The sequence below is a fragment of the Lampris incognitus genome, chromosome 2 (genome assembly GCF_029633865.1).
Source record: "Lampris incognitus isolate fLamInc1 chromosome 2, fLamInc1.hap2, whole genome shotgun sequence".
NCBI lineage: Eukaryota > Metazoa > Chordata > Actinopteri > Lampriformes > Lampridae > Lampris > Lampris incognitus.
In genome coordinates this window covers 119459478-119482055 of record NC_079212.1, presented here as the reverse complement: position 1 = coordinate 119482055, position 22578 = coordinate 119459478, and the positions used below count along the sequence as shown (strand labels likewise).

At 43.6% G+C, this 22578-nt stretch overlaps 1 protein-coding gene across 1 annotated transcript in view; it reads left to right on the top strand.

Moving 5' to 3' along the window:
* cntn3b (contactin 3b) overlaps positions 1 to 22578 on the top strand; it is a 107601-nt gene that overhangs the window by 60644 nt on the left and 24379 nt on the right. Inside the window, exons 4-12 of the mRNA XM_056273322.1 lie at positions 4408 to 4506; positions 7201 to 7404; positions 8709 to 8811; positions 9169 to 9353; positions 9855 to 9991; positions 11057 to 11186; positions 12496 to 12646; positions 14818 to 14945; positions 15683 to 15858. Of these exons, the coding sequence (XP_056129297.1) occupies positions 4408 to 4506; positions 7201 to 7404; positions 8709 to 8811; positions 9169 to 9353; positions 9855 to 9991; positions 11057 to 11186; positions 12496 to 12646; positions 14818 to 14945; positions 15683 to 15858 (1313 nt within the window). The remainder of the gene's footprint in view (positions 1 to 4407; positions 4507 to 7200; positions 7405 to 8708; positions 8812 to 9168; positions 9354 to 9854; positions 9992 to 11056; positions 11187 to 12495; positions 12647 to 14817; positions 14946 to 15682; positions 15859 to 22578) is intronic.

The window sequence follows — 22578 nt, the reverse complement described above, 5'->3', positions numbered from 1 at the left end:
CCTCTTCATAACCATGCATACATCAACTACTACTAGACGTTTTCATATTTTTTGTTTTTTGTTTTTAATTTACGGATTACGTGTTAAAGTCAGCTCGTAAGCTGTGTGGTTCAGTATCAAAATAATAATCAATAATCAATAAAATGATGATTCTGTTAATCATCAATGATTTCTGTTTTTTCTTTACATAACTTGCTTACACACATTCAGGAAGTAAGCTGTGCTGCAGTGCAGCACTTCCTGAGCAGGTAAAACTGCAGGCCTTGCCAAAGAACGCTAATGGTGGTAGTTGACATTCTATCTCATATGCAATGTCAATTTTTTGTGTCAGCACTAACCCCAACCCCGACCCAAACCAAATCATCTTAAGGCTATAATGGTTTGCCTCTCAAACTTCCAAACCAGCTATTGTTGTGCACTTTGGAAAGATTCTGCTTGGAAAAGTATTGCTGCAGCTGAGTTTGGCCTTGGGCCCCCTCAAACTTTTAGTGTGTGGTCAGCTCACCCAGAGGAAGCTCTTTATTCTTCTGCACCGCAGAGACTGTATGGCACTAAGCCCTGGTGCATCTTCACTCACCTCTCCTCCGCTTTTATATGAGAGCAGGTGTGACTGAGTAAAACTCCCCTTCTTACAATGTTACGATTTATTTAGCAGACACTTTTATCCAAAGTGGTGTACATCTGAGAGTTAATACAACACAAGCAAGGATCTAGTCAGGAAACAATGCAAGTGCTTAAAAAAACTATGTTCAAGTCCAATAGAACATAGGGGTCAACAGGCAATGCACAAAGGCAATGCATAGGGTGCATAGAAGCATTTTTTTGTTGTTGTATTTTTTGTATTTTTATTAATACCATCAGGTGTGAAGGTGTTTGTGAAAGATCTGGGTCTTTAGCTTCTTCACTAGGTAATTTTAATCTGCTCTCTGGTTCACCTCCTGTTTCAAAATGAACATGATAGTTACCTTCAGCTCCACTTAAGACTCACTGTTACATTGATATGTATTGTATCAGAGTTTAACTTAGGATCATTTGTTCTCAAGGAGATGAAGTTTGCATTTACTGACTATGTTGTTACTTGTGTCTTATTATATCAATATATATATATATAAATTATTTATTAACTACATTACACAACACATTCATTACACAGCTATAGACAGTCTGTTGGTATGCCATAATTGTTCCAGTATGAGTCCTAAAGGTTTTATTCATATGTTGCAATTCCACCTCGCAGGCTGGTAATTCTTGTGTAGGCCCTATTTCTCATCTTGACTGAGTATTCGGCTCTCCAGATAGGGTATAGTATAATCATCTAGCATGCAGCAACAGAAGACATTAGTGGAGGCAAGAAACCAGTCACAAGGAATTGTCCGCCTGCGAGGTGGAATCACAACATATGAATAAAACCTTTAGGACTCATACTGGAACAATTATGGCATATATACAGACTGTTTATAGCTGTGTAATGAAGGTGTTGTGTAATGTGTCATGTAATGTATTTAATGTACACTACCGTTCAAAAGTTTGGGATCACCCAAACAATTTTGTGTTTTCCATGAAAAGTCACACTTATTCACCACCATATGTTGTGAAATGAATAGAAAATAGAGTCAAGACATTGACAAGGTTAGAAATAATGATTTGTATTTGAAATAAGATTTTTTTTACATCAAACTTTGCTTTCGTCAAAGAATCCTCCATTTGCAGCAATTACAGCATTGCAGACCTTTGGCATTCTAGCTGTTAATTTGTTGAGGTAATCTGGAGAAATTGCACCCCACGCTTCCAGAAGCAGCTCCCACAAGTTGGATTGGTTGGATGGGCACTTCTTTGAGCAGATTGAGTTTCTGGAGCATCACATTTGTGGGGTCAATTAAACGCTCAAAATGGCCAGAAAAAGAGAACTTTCATCTGAAACTCGACAGTCTATTCTTGTTCTTAGAAATGAAGGCTATTCCATGCGAGAAATTGCTAAGAAATTGAAGATTTCCTACACCGGTGTGTACTACTCCCTTCAGAGGACAGCACAAACAGGCTCTAACCAGAGTAGAAAAAGAAGTGGGAGGCCGCGTTGCACAACTGAGCAAGAAGATAAGTACATTAGAGTCTCTAGTTTGAGAAACAGACGCCTCACAGGTCCCCAACTGGCATCTTCATTAAATAGTACCTGGTAGAGCCTGTTTGTGCTGTTCTCTGAAGGGAGTAGTACACACCGGTGTAGGAAATCTTCAATTTCTTAGCAATTTCTCGCATGGAATAGCCTTCATTTCTAAGAACAAGAATAGACTGTCGAGTTTCAGATGAAAGTTCTCTTTTTCTGGCCATTTTGAGCGTTTAATTGACCCCACAAATGTGATGCTCCAGAAACTCAATCTGCTCAAAGAAGTGCCCATCCAACCAATCCAACTTGTGGGAGCTGCTTCTGGAAGCGTGGGGTGCAATTTCTCCAGATTACCTCAACAAATTAACAGCTAGAATGCCAAAGGTCTGCAATGCTGTAATTGCTGCAAATGGAGGATTCTTTGACGAAAGCAAAGTTTGATGTAAAAAAAATCTTATTTCAAATACAAATCATTATTTCTAACCTTGTCAATGTCTTGACTCTATTTTCTATTCATTTCACAACATATGGTGGTGAATAAGTGTGACTTTTCATGGAAAACACGAAATTGTTTGGGTGATCCCAAACTTTTGAACGGTAGTGTAAGTAGTTACCACATTTGTTGTTACCACTTGACAGCCAAGACAGACAATTTGTTAAGACAATAGCTAACGATATGAGATGCTAATAAACATCAAAATAGTTTTTAAGATTTAATTTATTGATGATCAAAGAAAGCATGGCTAGGATGCTTTCTCTTCATAGGCGATGAGTAATTATTATCTCTCCGATTCACCTCCCACCTATTTCCAAAATGAGCACGATTATAGCAATCAATCCAATTTAGAGACACTTTTTCAATGCTATGTGTGCAAGTCTCACTTCTCCACCACGTTGCAATGATTTGTTTGTGTTTTTGGGTGATGGGATCTGTATTTACCAAGGTGACCTGTGGAGTTTAGAGGTATGCTGCCTTTGTGCATTTGATCGGTCTGTATTTCAAAGCAGACATCTCCGCCGGTGGCCTCATCGGTGTCCTGCCGTTACTTGGCCGTGTTTGATTCCACTGTGGTCATCAGAAAGCTGCTCATTAATCTTCCCTGAACTCTGTCCCACTTCTCTTCATAATCCTCCCGCTCTTCTAATTTCTCTTATCAGTCACACTGACTTCCCTCTGTTTGTGTTTGTGAGGCTAACTCCAGGATGTTTTGCTGGAGGATGCAGACACAGTGCATCGCTGACAATGATGGCTTCCTCTATCATTCATGAAACCAGGGGTAGTTTATCATCCCAGGTTTAGGTTTTGTTTGCCACTAACCTCTCATTCATTTGGAGGGGATCAATTGTGTTGAGAGTATTGATAGGGAAGCTAATGCTTTTAAGTGCAAGATTACACCACATTTAATAATGATGCTGCGTATTGCTCCTGGCACAGCAAACCGTCATTTGTCACGTATGCTCCCTTCTGTTTGCTCAATCTGTGCAATGTGTTTTCTTTTCCTGCTCATTTCATCCCATTTCAGATAAATCTTGAGCTTCACAAAAGCATTCTGTTGTAAGGTAAAAGCCACCAAGCATGCGTCTACTCAATCAGCACTCCAGATGACTTCGAAAGCATTAGGGAGCTGTCAGGAGGTGTCCCAAGACAACCATGATGCCCTGTTAAAGTGCCTGTATTAAAAGTATAGTATTAAAAGATGTTGTGAAGGGCATCCGGGTGGCGTGGCAGTCTATTCTCTTGCCTACCAACACAGTGATTGCCGGTTTGAATCCCCATGTTACCTCCGGCTTGGTCGGGTGTCCCTACAGACACAATTGGCTGTGTCTGCAGGTGGGAAGCTGGATGTAGGTATGTGTCCTGGTCGCTGCACTAGCACCTCCTCTGGCCGGTCGGGGCACCTGTTCAGGGGAGAGGGGGAACTGGGGGTAATAGCGTGATCCTCCCATGCGCTTTGTCCCCCTGGTAAAACTCCTCACTGTCAGGTGAAAAGAAGCAACTGGCGATTCCACATGTATCGGAGGAGGCATGTGGTAGTCTGTAGCCCTCCCCAGATTGGCAGAGGGGGTGGAGCAATGACCGGGATGGCTCGGAAGAGTGTGGTCATTGGCCGGATACGAGTAGGGAGAAAAAGGGGGGGGGGATGTTGTGGAGCAAACTGGATAAGTTTTGTTTATAAGAGAAGGATCTTGAAATATGGTAATCAGAAATGGACTCAGTATCAAGCAGCCCTGTATATATTCAGTCAAATGTGGGTAATGGTGTTCTTTGAGCTTCTAATAACAGCATTTGTCTTCTTTATCAGACCTTGACAACTTCAAAACCCAAATTGTAAGAAGTGCCGTCAACGTCCGTGAGGGCCAAGGAGTGGTGTTGCTATGTGGACCCCCGATGCATTCTGGCGGTAAGTTTACTACTGCTACGCAATGACTGTCAGCACCACATTTCATACTTCCAAGGTGTCTGTTGTCTTAAGGGGTAAGACCCCATTGTCTTAAGGGTTAAATTCCTTCCACCTGCAAATTGTCTCAAATGTTGGTATTTCTTATTGAATAAGTCAAAAATTATTTAATCTGTATCCCACTGTAACCACCACTAAGGGATTAGCTCCATACTCACCAAACAGAAACAGCTTGTGATTATTTTTATGTACACCAATTATTCTCTCACTGTTTTATACAGAAATTTTTTTGAGAAAAAAAATCAAAGAAACCGACTTGGTGAGATTTTAAATAATACCCTTCAAATTGTCTTAAACCTAAATGTAAAACAAGGTGGTCCCAGAGTGCTTTTGAATCTTGGATGAGATAATCAACGTCCTTTATTCCAAGCAAATGCAATGCTGAAAAAAGGGACAATTGAAAGCCTGTTTGTAACCTAATCCAAGAGAAATAACAGAGGGAAAACTTTCTGAACTTCTATAAATGTTAGCGTGACTGTTTTTGTGTCTGACTTCAAACAGCAAGGTTGAATGTTGTATTGAAGCATTCAATGGTCTGTGTGGTCATAATAATGTGGTGGCTGTGTATTTGCTCTTTAAACTGCTGGTGCAGCCAGTATCTTGTATTATGTAAATTCTATCCATAGAAAGTGACATTTCAATAGATCTAGATAAAATTCAAGTCTGCAAACTACTTGTTTTTTAGAGCCTTATATGATTTCTCACTATGTTGTTACTGGTATCTAATCATACTGTTTGCGTCACAATGATAACACTTTTTTTTTATCTCTGACAGACAATTATTTTTTTTCAGTTGACGGCAAACAACATCACAAGTCAACAAAAATAGAAAACAGATTTTAAGAATCGAGTGAGAAACCTTAGCTTGGATACTCTAAATTCATGGGGAACAAGTATAATATGTTTTCTCTGCTTAGTCACACCTCACTTTGCATATCTATGGGAAATGCCATGTGTAATTTTATTCAAATCCTGACCCCTATCATTCAGCGATATGAATAATAAAACACAAATTACAGCAAGCAAGACAAACATATTCAAGTAGAAAGGTAGCAGACACACAACACATTTAATGCCACCTGCCATTTTCTAAATAGATGTCAGTAGATAACGAGATAATGGATGCAGAAATCTGAGGAGCTGGGCTGCACGAGTTGTTTATTTTGTTACAATCATTACCATTCAGCAACCCCTGCCGATATTTACTCGTCCTATTATGCTTCACAAAACTCTGAAATATTATACATTGCATCTTCAAGATAGGCTGTTGCCAAGCTACTGTTCTTCCTTGGTGCGAGAGTGTGTGTGTTGTTTGTAGTGTTTGTTATGTAGGGAGTGGTTTACAATTGACTTCGGTTTGACAACTTTCTGGCAAAGTCTCATGCTTGGTTGGCCGTTGTTTCTGTGGCACCATTGTGTTTTCTCACATTCTAATGTGTGAATGACAGTACAGCACTGCTCAACACCCTGTGTGTTTTATATCTTTTTTTTTCTCCTTCTCCCTTTTCCCCATCCATCTTTCATTCTGGAACATTATCCACACTGCAACCTTGAACAACAATAAGCTTTCATTATCCGACAACTACAAGGCCAACCTGCTGCTTTTCATTCAGCCTCCCTTGCTTGAAAGCCTGCAATACACATTGCTGAGTGTATGAAATATCATGCTACATAAACATGGCCACTAAAGAAATATCGTTGCAATTCAAAGTGATTGTATTGCTTTTGTGCTTAATGATAAATGTTTGTTTTCTCGAGGGCTCAATTATGATGTTTCCTGTTTTTGTGTCAACGCCAAGGCACATTTGTAAATATGCTGTGTTGCATATAAAAGCCACTGTGTTCAACAATGAGAAAGGTTGCTACGCTGAATTTCTGCTCTTCTATTAATTTATATTTGCTTGACAATTGCTATCACTGCTCATTACAGCCACTCGGGTCAGTTAGGGATCCCCACAAAGAGGGTTGTATCTGCATCGCTGCACCCACCTCAAAACTCCCATCCCAAGCTTGCTCACTTGGAGAAGTAGAATATGATTGACAGCTCATGCGCACGCATGCACACACACACACACACACACACACACACACAGCATCTCCTCACCTCCTCAAGTCTGTGCAGAGATGACCCAGTGGTGCATCACTGCAGGACTCTCCTTCCTTTGGGCAGACCTGCTAGTTGAAATGGAGCACGTCGTGCATTAGCCAGACTTGGATAATGCCCCCGCACTCACCTATCCTTCGATTTATCCATCCATCCAAACTTCCATCCATGTACTGTGTCAGCCGGGAACCCAGGGAATGGAGGCCATGTGTCAGGGGAGGGCCAGTGAGGCGCTGTAATCCATTTCCTTTCGCTCCCTTTCCTTAGGTCCACTCTTTCGTTTGTAGTCAATTACATTTGCCATGTCTTGGTATCTTTTCAGTAGGAAGCTGAAGGGGTGGAGGGGCTGTGGTTTACATTGACATTTCAAGCCCACCAAGGGCTGCGTTTTATTTTTGTTCTACTCTTTTATGCCATGCTAAAGGGTGATGTAGCTAATATGTGTAAAATTGGTCATGCTCACGATTAATTCAGAAAGTGGCTCACCACTACGGTAAATTAACTTTTGAATCTACTGTTCCTCTCCATCGTAGAGTTGACTTTTGCGTGGATCTTCAACGAGTACCCATACTTTGTCCAGCAAGACACCCGTCGTTTCATCTCTCAGGAGACTGGTAGTCTGTACTTTGCCAAAGTGGAGCCCTCGGATGTGGGCAACTACACCTGTGTGGTCAACAACACTTTCACCGGTGAGAAGGTTCTGAGCTCTCCCACGCCGCTGGTCCTCCGAAACGATGGTAAAATGCCTTAGAAACCAGATACATTAACCAAATACAAGCCTTTTGTTTCAGGTAATGTCTAGACAAAAATTCTCTCATTTTCATAAGTCCACAAAAAGTGGCACCTAGAACTCAATACAAGGATGTTGAATGCTAGATTTCTCCAACTCAGTGACAAAATTTAGACAGCTATTCCCAAAGGAATATCACGATAACATAATTTGCCTTCAGTTCTGTTTAAGTTGCTGAGGAAATTTAATGTATGATTTAGACTTCTTGATCATTGTTTGCTAAACAGTCTGCTTAAAGCAGCGAAATGTCAGGGGTATCCGGGTAGTGTCATGGTCTATTACATTGCCTACCAACATGGGGATTGGCGGTATGAATCCTCATGTTACCTCCGGCTTGGTCGGGTGTCCCTACAGACACAGTTGGCCGTGTCTGTACCACAGCAAATACCTGGATTTTAGTGCCATTCAGTTTGTCTTACCTATGTTTAAAGGATGATTTTCCAAAATGCTTCACGACCTATGCATTTTTTTTGGGGGGGGGCACTTTTTAAAAAAAAAAGCAACTGATTATAAATGGTTAAACATCAAGTCAGTGTATGATGTGTTTGATTATGTTTTGTAAAGGTGGATTTTCACATCTTTAAGCAATAGAGACATGGATTGTGTTAAAAGGCAAGCAATTTAATAACAGCCATGATAGACACTCTTTCAAATTTGAGTGAAGACACACTTATAACAATGATATTACTAATAATAATGAAAATAATGATGGTAAAATTAGATGTAGCACTTGACAAAATTCTTCGCAAAATTCATAAAATAAATAAAAGGAAATAAAGATATGATAAAAGATATAATAAATGTAATCAAAATAAAACAAATCAATAAGGTAAAAACAACACAAAATGAAATATGATGATTCACAGTGACAAGATTTCAGTCTCACGTACCTCAACCTTAAAACAAGAGCAAGATATTAGTTATTAATGTCAGACTGTGGGCATAGTAAAGGCCATACAGCTGTCTTTCAAACGAGTTGTCTTTACCCTCTTGCAGTCTGTTGAATACTAAATACAGTATGGAACAAAGTCACATGCATACCCGTTCCCTGCTTTGAATACTTGCACATCGGTTTTCTGTCGTTATGAAACCTTCCTGTGCTTGTTTTGGCTCTGCACACTCACACAGACCTTTGTGTTTGCTGGCACTCTTTGTTATTGTTTTTTTTTTCCTTTGATCAAGAATGTGAGCAAGCTGTGCAATTAAGCATTGATGCAGAAGAACCACTGATCTTTTGTCTCCCTTGCACAGGTGTGATGGGTGAATATGAACCCAAAATAGAAGTTCATTTCCCTGACTTACTTCCAGCTGCTAAAGGATCGGTGGTGAAACTGGAATGCTTTGCTCTGGGAAAGTGAGTCAATGTCAGAATGCATGCGGCTCCACATGCACATTATATCTGCATAAGCACTGCGACTGTAACTATGAGGTCAAGAGAGTGCGACTTGGTTGATGGAAGAACATAATTGTGACTAATCACAGCATCGGTAGTCCATACAAAAGCAAAACCTGCAGTGCAACAACACATGGATGTTGTAAACAACCTTCGCTTTGAGAACTTAATGGGATGTGAATGAGTGGAAGAAAGATTCGTAGGGAGCGATAATTCAGAAGGCTTTTGCTTCACTGATCCTTTCGCATGGTTAATCAAATGTTTGTCACTTTGATTGGCAGCTGTCATCATGGGGACTTTTTCACTCCTCTGTTGCAGCCCTGTCCCAGAAATAAGCTGGAGTAGAACAAGTGGAGTCCCGTTCCCCAGCAAAGTCAAAATGAGGAAGTCCAACGCTGTCCTTGAAATTCCCAATTTCCAGCAAGAAGACACAGGGACATACGAGTGTGTGGCGGAGAACAGCCGTGGCAAAAATGCTGCACGGGGTCGCATTTCTTTTCATGGTGAGTGAAACCTTTCATATTGCTTAAAAAAGAATCCAAGGAGACTGGAGGGTGAATGTGTTTCTGCAAAAGGTATTTAGTGTTTTCATGGAAAGCATGCATGTGAATAGCAATGCAAATTGTTGCCTTTTTTGATTAAAAAAAGAATGCAATGTCTACATTAAATATTAACTCAGTGAAATAGAGAAAATCTTAAGTTAGAAAGCAAAGCAAACATTCATTTAGGGGATATGTTCAGGATATTTCATTTCCAGTCAAAATTCAGGCTCCTTCTCAAAACCATTTGTAGTTGTTTTAGTGCAGCACATAAAACCAATTTGTTTCCAACTCGGGTGAGAATTGTTTTGATATAACTGTTTACTAAGCCATATTTCTTATTATACTGATGATACCACCTTGTTGGCTGCCTGCATGATTCTTGATATTCCTCCTGACAGTCGAGAGTTTCCCCCCCCACAAATGCAGGTATTTGTAAAAGCAAGCCCTTTCATTTATCCACAGCAAAACCACATTGGCTCCAGACAATAACTGACAAGGCTCTGTCCATCGAGGAGAACCTATTCTGGGAGTGCAAGGCCAATGGGAAGCCCAAGCCATCCTACAGCTGGCTGAAAAATGGAGAAAGTTTAATGAGTGAGGTGGGGAGATCTGTCAGACTGGGCCCAGTACACATAGGCTGTTTTGGGTTCTTGCAGGGGATAGCTAAATAAAATAACATAGCCAGTCTATTTATATGCCTTTTTCTGTTTCAGAGTAATGACTTTCTATTCAAAATTATTCCATCAAACCACTGAGAAGCAGAGGACGAGCAAGTGTATCTCTCTCTAATGGGATCTTCCCAGTAAACCCCACCACTCCATTTGTGTCTAATGTGATGATTTTGATCTGAGGAGCCACTCCTTCCGACAGGTCAAATTAGCATCACAGCATGACAGCATGCTGTGTTCATGATCTCGGAATAGCTGAAATTGCGTGCTTAAAATAAATCTAAGCCCGCTGTATATACTGTATATTGCATATTCTGTCATGTCCACCTACCTCATGCATATAAAGTAACCTGTTAACATATTTATTCCAGCATCTCTGCACTCTGCAACATTGCACTATTGTCTTTCTGTTATGTCATTTTTTTCAATAATATACTTTTTATATACATCTATATCTTTGTATAGTAGTTAAATGGTTATGATTACCTTGTTGTCCTTTTTTTAGCTGTATGTTTATTCTGTGTAAGTATATGGACAGCAATGGAGGAACCGGAGTCAAATTCCTTGTATGTGTAGGCCTACACATGCTTGGCCAGATAAATTGATTCTGATTCTGATGGGGTTAAAACTCGCTCCAGCCAACAAATCAGCAGACCTGTCTGTGAATTTTCCATTTGGATTGACATGGAAAATAAATGACTTATTAATGTGCCATTGCGACTATTGTCAACAATGCTGTTTCTTCTTCTTTTTTTTTTCCTTCTGTGAGGTGCAGGTCAGCATGTTTTGCTGCTGCTACCTCCTCACTTCCCTTCCCCCCATTCTAGTCTGAGCAGGCCTTGTACGGCATGTGGCTTATGAAGGCCTTCTTTCAATTTCCCGTACCCCACTGTCCTCATCTCTCCACGGTGTACAAGTAATTGCCCCTCTGCCTCTGAACATAATAGACTTGCCTTGCACTGGGTATGCAGATCTGCCTCTCTCTCTCGTCTGCAGGGTCGAATACAAATGGAAAACGGGGCCCTCTCTATAGCAGCTTTAAACCTATCAGATGCCGGGATGTATCAATGTGTGGCTGAAAACAAACATGGCATTATTTATTCCAGTGCTGAACTAATGGTGTTAGGTAAGATTGCCTACCTCCTTGCTTTTATCCTGTCTGTGTTTCATCGCCTCCTTAGATATAAAAACAGCAGCCAGCTATTGCTGTCCTCAACAATCACTCTGCCCACTCATTTGATGTCACTATGGGCTCTACCAGCAAAATATGAATCTGATGGAGTGTCTCATTTTACTCTCAATCAATTCTTCATATTGATTTAGGTACTATGAATGCATTTCTTTGTGGTATTGTGGGGGCTTTCTCATGTAGATGACATATTGATTTATTTGCCGGGCTTTGATGACTTCTATCTGACTGGCTCAGTGGGAAATTCAATGCTGTCTTGATACTTGATGACACTAGGGGGCTCAGATGATGGCTGACAAAATGTGATGACAGACAAAGCAGATTGTAGACAGCCTTTAGAGCTTCGCCAGGCCTGAGGTAGTTCCTAGGGGTGGGGCAATGGTGTGTGTGTGTGTGTGTGTGTGTGTGTGTGTGTGTGTGTGTGTGTGTGCACCAGGCTTTTCTATCCTAATAGGGACAGTTGGTCCCCATTAGATAAAAAAAATGTGAAACTCCCTATCTTGTGGGGACATTTATGGGTCCCCATGAGGAAAATTGTCCATTTTAGGTTTAGGACTTGGGTTAAGGTTAGGATTAGGTTAATGTTAGGATAAGGGTTAAGGTTAGGCATGTAGTTATGATTGTTAAGGTTAGGTTTAAGGGCTAGGTAATGGACATAGTCAGTGAGTGGTCCCCACAAGTATAGGGTGACATGGTGTGTGTGTGTGCATGTGCCAGGTTTTTCTATTCTAATGGGGACATTTGGTGTATGTACTGATATTGATCTAATGGGGATTTTTAATCTAATGGGGACATTTGGTCCCCATTAGATTGAAAAAAAACCCAAAAAACTGAAACCACCCACCTTTTGGGGACCTTTTATGGGTCCACATGAAGAAAACGGTCCAGTTTGGGGTTAGGACTTGGGTTTAGGGTTAAAGTTAGAATAAGGATTAAGTTAAGGTTAGGGTAAGGGTTAAGGTTAGACATAGTTATGATGGTTAAGGGTTAGGGAATGAATGTAGTCCATGAGGGGTCCCCACAATTATAGGATGGCATGGTGTGTGTGTGTGTGTGTGTGTGTGTGTGTGTGTGTGTGTGTGTGTGTGTGTGTGTGTGTGTGTGTGTGTTTATGTTTGGAAACTCAGTACTCATTTCTGCTCAAATTTTAAGTGAGTGTCAGTCTCATTACTAGGCAGTACATCTGCAAAAGTTCAAATTGGCTATGTTTTATTTATCTCCATGCCTCTGTCTCCCTCACAAACAGCTTCACCTCCGAGATTCTCCAAAAGTCCGTTAAGGGCCTTGCTAAAGGCTCGCTCGGGCAGCAATGTTATTCTTGAGTGCAAGCCTCAGGCCTCACCCCCTGCGATTAGCCTGTGGAAGAAAGGGAATGAGATCCTGCAGAGAACTGAGAGGTAGGATGAAAGTACAAGTGAATATTCCCAGCAGATTTCATTCACATCGAAGCTCATATTCACACTTACTGCAAGTGGACTTTTTTGAACAAAAAGACTAGCGTTTTTGCAAAGAAAGAAAAGCCAATAATGAGAATGAGAGCAAAGCAAGCAGTAGTAAAACAGCACATGGCTAGCATACAATATTTAAATAATTTGGCATGAGAGATCAAGATTCTAGTATGTTATACAGCCACTGCATGACACATTGTTGAAGATAAATGATTATCACAATGGAAAGGCTGCTGATTAATAGTGCAAAAATTAGAATTATTATTTCATTAAAAAGTAAAATTTAAGCATGTATTGTCAGAAGAAATTGGTCGTTCCTTTTTTATGATGCAGAATATTTGGTCAATAAATTTGCACACATCACCCAGGTTTCTTCCTCCTTAAGGAAAAGTGCTGTTTTAGACAACAAACAGAGGTAGCTCGCTGAAGACATAAAACATGATTACAACCTTTAATCAAGTTTAAAGTACATTGTTGTCTAATAAAGTCTTTCTTAAAAATGTCCCTCTCTGTGCATTTCAGCATCGAAGGTATCCCACATAGCTACATTGATGCATTTTCAATGGGGACATTTGATCCAACCTAAATTTCAAACATTGCGAAAAACATTGCTAATGACAGAAAGTCTAAAGAGAAAGACTTGAGTGGCAAAACATGCTTAACTTAATAACTCTATCACCAGATTGTCCCATCATTCGGCTAGGGATGGCAAAGTAAAAAATTCAAGACCTTGATTAACTTAACCCTCTTTCAAAATCAGAACATGCAGAAAATTCTCTGTATACAAAAGATACAGGAAGAAATGAATAGGGACAACTGAGAAGTATTCATCTCAATCTATTAAGAAAATGCTTAACTTTTTGCTTTTTTTCAGAAAGACAGTTTTAACCAGTTCAATATCAGTAGAGCCTTTTGTAAAGACCACACTGGAGCTTCTTTGTCAGAGTCCAGTGTGTATTTTTGTCTATATCCATAGAACCTGGCAGTTATGCAAATACCTTTGCTGATTGATTTTCTGCCCTCTGTAATAATGCCTCTATTGAATCTGAAGTTCAGGTAGTTTGTCATGGCAACTATATGCAGACTCATTCAGATCTAGGTTGCAATTCAGTAACGTTGTCAACAAACATGACTTTTATGTTAATGCATTGTGTATGCAATTATAGTTTGATATCATCATCATTTAACATGACATTATTGCTATATTAACAAATATAACAATGTGCCAATCGTGAAAGTTGACATGCTGTTATTTTCTTATACATTGCATGCATTGGCTTCAGACTTAAATTTAACATTACAACAGTGGACACTTTACATTAGTCAAAACTGAGAATAGATGGCAGCATGAATTCACGTTTGCAGCAGCCTCACCCACTACTAGTGTGGGAAGATGGCAGTGTGACCTTACGTTTGTGGCGGCCTCACCCAGTACCGTCCATGCAGTGTCTTTGTCCACATCTGCGTCTAAGTTTGTGTTTTTGTTGATGGCTGGGAGAGCTGGCGCTGGATTGACTTGGAGAGCTTGGTCTGCTGCGTGCTGTGGGCCCAGGGACCATGGCCCTGCCCAGAGCTTCGCCCAAAGAGGAAATTCAGGGTGGTCTGACAGGACACAGAAGCGGAGCAGGCTAAGCTAACTACTAGCCCAGGCAGACCAGCGGTTCTGATAACACTGAGGGCGATCTGGCAGCAGCCTCGCTTAGCGTTGACTGTGTTTTTGGTGTTATTGTGTGGAGTGCGGGGAGGTGTGTTGAAGGTGTCTGGCTGGGGGGGTTGCGTTGGATTGGCTGGGGGAACCTGGTCTACTGCCTCCAGTGCGCCCAAGGACCACGGCCCTGCCTGGAGCTACGGCCAAGGACGAAACACCAAGGGTGGTCTGACATGATGCGAAAGCAGGGCAGGCTAAGCTAACTGCTAGCCCATGCAGACTGGCAGTTCCGACAGTCATCTCTTGGACAGTGATTTTTTTTGTTATGTTTTCTTGTAGTTTTTAGATATGATTTTTTTGTCTTTGTGTTGCACTGCTGTGGGCTGGGGGAAATACTTCATTTCATTTCATGTACGCAAGTACATGAAAGGAAATAAAGTGTTCCTGATTCCTGATGCTTTATATCCTGTAGGATTACTATGCTTCCCAATGGGACTCTAAAGATCGTCAATGTAACCAGATGGGATGCAGCCAGCTACACGTGCATTGCTAAGAATCAGTTTGGGACTGCAAGCACAACTGGGAGGTTACTCATCACTGGTGAGCTCGTGCAATATTATCTGCCCACACTTTGAGGACTCTGCAAAATGAATTACCCTTTATTGAGTCACAGTTCTTATCAGTTAAATGTCAACCATTTTTTGTTAATGTCTGTATTTGTAATCCTTGTGACTTTTCTCTAGTCATTTTGCAGTGTGGCTTGTGTATTTTAGTATGGGATGATATTTTTAAATAAAAAAAAATGTGATAGATAACCTTAAATTGTAGCTGAGCAAACAAGAATATAGCATCCTTAGATTAGTTGAAGATCTTCATGTATGACAACATAAAGGGTTATTATCTACCTCCAGTTTTGCATTATTATGTGGCTACCTTACTTATTTCTCATTAGTTTGATTTTTTTTCCTCTTATACACTGACAGCTGTACCCTTTAATGTCATGGAATTTAATTATCGTGACCTTTCCTCAATCAGTACACTCAACTGCTTCAAAATCAACAGTCACTAATAGAAATACATTCCATCTTAATTGACCTGTTTTAGATGTGTACATTCAATTTAGGCATGCAAACCAAAAAGGTGAACCAATGATGTCATTGAAATTTTAATTGCTAGCCTTGGATGTAAGCATTTATCAAAATCCACATAGCCGCTGATCTGTGGTTGGTTTAGGTGGCTTTATGTTTGCTTTAGTCATGGATGGAGGCGGTGGTGGTGTTAAAGGTTCCCAAGCAGAGACATTAACATGTGTACACTGTCTTCTGTTGTCTGGCCAGAGCCCACCCGAATCACCCTGAGGCCCACTAACATGGAGATTATTGTTGGCGAGAGCATCGTATTGCCCTGCCAGATTGCTTGTGATCCAGCGCTGGATGTCTCTTTCTCCTGGGCATTCAACGGCCAACTCATTGACTTCCAGCGGGATGGCGATCATTTTGAAAGAGTGGGCGGGGTGAGTCACCTCAAGCGTTAAACTCAACTAATCTCAGGCTGTTCTGGAATTAATTGGGACATACTGTGTGATGTACAAGGGTATGCTCCACTGCCCTGCTGAGGGCTTATTAGACACCGATAGTGCCCAAGTAGAAAAAGTAATGCCAGGGCTTGCCCAGTCAAAAACTTCCCCCCATGATTATATAGGTACTTTTGGGTGGAATATCAGAAGGATACAGGAGATACATATCAAGTATCAGTCAAATAGCATTTGCTGAATTACATTCATGAATGGGACTATCAGGTCAGTAATCTGAGTACCCATCTAGTAAATTGGCTGCATGAAGTGCCATGTGTTATACTTCTGACAATGTATTCGTGAAATGCCATTTAAGTCAGAGAGAAGGACCTCGTTAACAAAGTCTTTGTACTTTACATCCCTCGAACTTCTAATTTCCTCACCTCAAGGGAGAACATTTTCTTATCGTATCCCTCTTCCATAATTGAATTTGCATACATATTTATGAATCTTGTGCTTCGAAATAATTAAGTAATGAGTTGGCTGGCATTAACCAAGGGCAGGCCTGGAGCATGTAAATGCTAATTTGAATTCCTTATGCCTTGAAACAAAGATAAGTAACAATTCTTTGTTTCATTTTTGTTCATTTGGATTAGATAGAAGACAAACCCAAATGTGTGCTTGTCTTTCAAGATGCTTTACACAGTCTTTTTGCATGGTGGAGGTGCTTATTTTCATTCAAGGCTGACAATTTTATCAGGCTGCCAACGAGGTAAATAAAGCTTAATGCAATGTTATCATTAACATCATAACTGAACTCTACTTACTATGTTGTGACCATGCTCAGCTCATGACTGCATGGATGAAAATGGAAATTACAAATAACTTTGAAATGTGGACAGGCATATAATGAGTTACACTTTTCACCGAATCTGTTTCCCCTGCCGAGAGAGATAACCAACCCCATGCCCAGCAGCTTCCGATGAAATAATTAACATAATTAAAGCAAATCTGTCTCATCACTTCCTGCCTGCCAAGTCAGGGTGCCTTAACTGTTCGTTCTCAGCTTAGCCATCTGGTGGCTGACATTGAAGAGAGGCTGATATGGTGACCTGACTGCACTGGTTGTCAGGCTAAGGAGAGGAGATGGGCAAGAGAGCGAAATAAGAAGGGAAAAGAGAGAGAGGTAGTCTTTAGCCTGTGGCCATGTGTAAGTGCCACTTGGTGCCTCTGCTGTGGTATAACAGTGCCCCCCACACTGTGCTAGAGATCCACAAGCATCCGTACTGTGTTGTTCCTGCACAAAAGCCATAGTCACTAGCCGCTGGGGTGAGGAAATCTGCCATCACACAGCAGTAGCAGTATGTCTTACCTGCCCAGTCCGGTTAAATCATCTCTAACAAGTTGCATGTTAAAATTTTTAAAAAAGGTAGCATTTCGAAATTAGACCCCCTTGTAGAGTGAAAATGAGGCAGTAAAGCATGTCCAGGAGGATGACACTGTCCTGTTTGTATATAGATAAAATCAAATAAACTCTCTTTATCCCCACAGGGAAACTATATTGGGGAAAGTCTTAAAAAGGTGAAACAACACAGACAGTCACTGCACAAGCTACTTGTACACAGATATAATGTAGAAAAGGTAACCTTTAATACTGGTGCCCTCTCTGTCTTAGTATTAAACAAACTGGGCAAAAATTTCTATCTCTCTCAATCATCTGGCCACAATATAAAACCAGAAGTGTGCACTCAGTAGAGTGTAGAGCTCTGCCAGGCATATCTCCCCTACTCTGGTGCTCGGACTTGGGCAGCAAACCAGCTAGCACTCAATTGCGGTGTAAAACAGGTTTTTCAGAGGTTTTAAATCACTGCAACCATGAGAGGTCCTTGATCATGCAGTCATAACTGCACAAAAACAGGCCCAGTAGTATGCCAGATTAGCAGCAGACATACATGCATACATGGACAGAAAAACCAGTGTTTTTCCTGCCATTATTAGACTTTTGCGCAGCACCCAATTTGATTTAACAGGAAACAGGAAAAACGTTTTTAATATGCAGCGCTCAAGCTAGAAAATATACCAAATAAAGAATTTTGCCTGTCGGTCTGTGGATGTGCAGACTCCTAGGCAGATCATCACACAAATGTGACCAATATGAATTGCACTTTCCAAAAAGACAAGGTTTGTTATGCAACCATTTAGGTCTAACCCTAACCCTGTCTTTATTTTTATGATATTTCATTTTCAACACAATCCCTCTTTGATAGCTCATCAGTCAGATCTAACTGATAGTATAGTTTCCACACTCTCTTTCCCTTCATTTTTAGGTCAGCCTGAGGTAGCTATAAACTCAACAGGGGAGTGACTGTTGACAAGCGATACTCTTCTTGATTCTTTGACCACACTGTGTGTTGTTGGGCAAAATAATTACCATGTCCTTTTCCTGTTCTATTTCTGATTCTTTCAGCCATAGGTGAGGCTCACTACCTGATTTGAAATTAGTTTTATTTATGAATTACAGTGTGAGACATTGAGAGATGATGAAACAGCTTTGCCAGATTTAATAAAATATGCTGGTTAAATATTTCACAGGGCAGCACAGTGGCACAGTGGTTATTGTGGTTGCCTCACAGCAAGGAGGTCCTGCGTTCGAGCCCCAGGGCAGTCCAACCTTGGGGGTCATCCTGGATCGTCCTCTGTGTGGAGTTTGCATGTGTCTGCATGGGTTTCCTGCGGGTGCTCCAGTTTCTTCCCATAATCCAAAGACATGTAGGTCAGGTGAATCGGTCATACTAAATTGTCGCTAGGTGTGAATGTGTCAGCCCTGTGATGGCCTGGCGGCCTGTCCAGGGTGTCTCCCCGCCTGCCACCCAATGACTGCTGGGATAGGCTCCAACAAACCCGCGACCCTGAGTAGGATAATGGATGGATAAAGCTGGGTAAATTGTTTATGCTCAAGCATGCGCGACTCACATCTACGGTTGACTCAGATCAGGCAGTGACAAGAATATGCAACACTTCCTGTTTTGAGTGCAACCTAGAGGAAGTTGTTCCTTTATCACTTTCACAAATCTTTGGATTATCAAAATTATTTTCGTAACTTTTGATCATGTCACTGCCGGATCTGAGTTAGGAGAGACTAAATACCCTTGCTTGGGGCCTTCATACCCACTATGCCTTGCGGTACGAGGAAGACGAACACACCCGATGCTGAACATGGCATGAAGTCATTTCTAGTTTCTTCTAGTTCATGGCTGGAACAACACTGAAGTTAGTTTAAGGAGAAGTTAAGAGAATCATAAATAATGATATTTAGCAGTTGATTCATTCTTGGCAGGTAATAAAATACATGTCTGCCAAATAATGCATTCACTGTAACTTTATTTCTAGAGCGCTATGAATCACATTATTTTACTGGCACATATTTTGGGCCGTTTTTGTTGTGGTTACACCGCCCCGAGCTGCCTCCCCGGCACGTTCAAGCCACTCCCCCAGCTCGGACGTGCCGGAAACATCAGAGCGCTCGGCTCGCGCTCTGAGGAGACGAACGCTGCACTGCACCAGGTGTTTGCCATCATCCATCAGGCACACCTGTGGCAATCAGGCAGCCTTCTACAAGAAGCCTCCCAGAACGTCTCTCTGTGCTTCGACGTACTGAACCCTGCGACTCTCCCTCCGCGATTTCCACGGCTCCCCGCGTCTCCTTCGTCCCCAGCGACCTTCACGTTTCTCCCCGGACCTCTCCTGCGATCTCCCCCCTTGTCCCTCTATCTGGACCCCTCCTTTCGGACTCGACTTCCCGGATCTCGGACCTGGACTTTCTCGGACAACCCCTCTTGGATCACGGACTGGACTTTCTCGCCAGGTGCACGCACATTTTTTCAACACCTCCTGGTCATTTACATACCGCACCACACATTGGCTAAAAACACACACATAGTTATACACGCAAACCACGGGACACCACACATAGTTTATTCACACATCCCACTAACAGAACGCCTTTTTTTCACCATACATTTCCCTCCCACAATAAAACCTCCCTTTGTAGCTTTTGAAGTCATCTCGTGTCTGTCTGTCTTGGGTTTCGCCACACGGGTCAGGTTCTGGTGCGCGAGCATAACAGAACGTCGGAGCAATTATGGACCCAGGCAAACCCAAGGAGCGGGCGGTCCCTGTGACGCCCCAGAGCCCCGTTCCCCTAGAGGCAGTAGTAAGAAGTCACAGTTGCCAACTTGCCTCTCAGCTCAGAGCTTACTACTGCCTTCACCCGTGTCACCGGAGAGATCAGCGATCTTCAGTCCGGCTCCCAGGCCGCGACGAGCGCGTTAGATGCCCTCACCGCGCAGATCGCTGCACTCTCCACAGCGGTCTCCAGGATGAGCGACCACCCTGCCCTGGCCTCGGTCTCTGCCCCCAGCTCGGCCTCCGGTTTCCCCGTTTCTGGTCCCGACGTTCCCCCTCCTCCGAGTCAACCCCCGGTGCGAGCCTAACCTCCCCTGCCCCAAGGCCTTCGGTGGGGAGTTCGAGCTGTGCAGGGGTTTCCTTGGTCAGTGTGAGCTCCTGTTCAAACACCAGCCAGCTAGGTATAGGACAGGAGAGACCAAGGTAGCCCTTGTCATGTCCCTCCTCACCGGCAAAGCCCTCAGCTGGGCCATAGCGGCGGTAGGCCATACCGAGCAGCTCGCCTCGGACTATGGTGCCTTCCGCCGCGAGTGCAATCTGGTGTTCGACCACCCAGCTGACGGGCAGGACGCTGCCGGCCGCCTCCATTCCATCCAACAGGGAGCCAGGTCGGTGGCAGATTATTCCTTGGAGGTAAGGATACTCGCGGCAGACAGTGGGTGGGATGACACTGCGCTCAAGAGCGCGTACGGGAGGGGGCTGAGCGAGCCCATCAAAGATCTCATCGTTCGGGACCGCCCTGCCTCCTTCAACGAGCTCGTCGCCCTCCAGATGGACGAACGGCTGCGGGAGCGGCGCCAGGAACGCGCCCCGCGCGCTGGCCCCTCCCATAGACCAACCCCCGTCCGTCCTACCGGTGCCTTCCCTGGGTCAGCGTCCCGTGGGCTCTCTCCACCCTCACACTCCCCCTCGCAACCCTGGGTGGCTTCTGGATCCAGGCCGGAGGAGGAGCCCATGCAGTTGGGTCGGTCACGGCTCCCGCTGGAGGTTAGGGAGCAGAGGATGCATGGCCACCTCTGCCTCTACTGCGGAAGGTCGGGCCACTATATCAAGGCCTGCCCGACTCGCCCCAAAAGACCCGGCTCACTAGTGAGGGGTGTCCTAGTGAGCCTGACGACCCTTCCCCAGCCCAAGAAGGAGCACAACCACCTTTTTCCGGTCACTCTCACCTGGGGTAACCACTCACTGTCTGTTGGTGCACTCCTGGATTCGGGGGTGGACGAGTGTTTGATGGACATCTCGCAGGCCGGCATTCCACTCGTCCCCCTAGACACACCCCTCACAGCCCAAGCCCTAGATGGTCGTTCACTTGGTAAAATCACACACAGCACTGCTTCCCTCACCCTCACTCTTTCGGGTAATCACGTGGAAGCTATCCGTTTCTTGGTTTTGCGCGCCCCTGGTGTTAGGAAGACCGTGGTTGGAACGGCACGATCCCTACATCTCTTGGTCTACTGGGCGGATTTTGGGTTGGAGCGTTGCGTGTCATTCCAACTGCCTTCGCTCCGCCCACTCCCCGTCCAGCGGCCTCAGACCCGTGCCTCCTCCCACGGATCTCACTGGTGTTCCTTCCATTTATCACGATTTAGCCCCTGTATTTAGTAAAGACAGTGCACTTTCCCTCACCGTGCCATAGATCCCTTTCCCGGGGCCGCCCTTCCCACCGGTCGGTTGTATAACCTCTCCGTCCCAGAGAAGGAGGCTATGCGCAATTATATCAGTCCCTGGCCTCAGGAATCATAAGGCCCTCGTCTTCCCCGGTGGCGGCGGGCTTCTTTTTTGTGGCAAAGGAGGGCAGCCTGAGGCCTTGCATAGATTATCGAATGTTAAATAATATCACGGTGAAAAATAAATATCCACTCCCCCTTATGAGTTCCACGTTCGAGCCACTCACTCACGCCACGGTGTTCACGAAGCTGGACCTGCGCAGCGCGTACCACCTGGTGCGCATCCGGGAAGGGGATGAATGGAAGACGGCCTTCAACACCCACCTAGGGCATTTCGAGTACCTCGTTATGCCCTTCGGCCTCACCAACGCCCCGGCCGTCTTCCAGGCATTGGTCAACGACGTGCTCCGGGACATGCTGAACACGTTCGCGGTGGTGTACCTGGATGACATCCTCGTGTTCTCCAGGACTGAGGAGGAACACCACCAGCATGTCCGCCTGGTCCTCCAACAGCTGCTGGAGAACAGGCTCTTCGTGAAAGCCGAGAAGTGCGTGTTCCACTCCGCCTCCGTGGAGTTCCTTGGCCACATCGTGGAGAAGGGGCTCGTCCGCACTGACCCCAGGAAGACCCGAGCGGTGGAGGAGTGGGCACGGCCCACCAACAGGACGCAACTCCAGCGCTTCCTGGGGTTTGCAAACTTCTACCGGCGCTTCATCAGGGGGTTCAGCCGTGTGGCCGCCCCCCTCACTGCACTCACCTCCGCCCCTTCTCCTGGACCTCGGAGGCGGAAGCCGCCTTCTTGGCCCTGAAGAGGCTGTTCACAACGGCTCCGGTGCTCGCCCACCCGGACCCGTGCAGGCAGTTCAT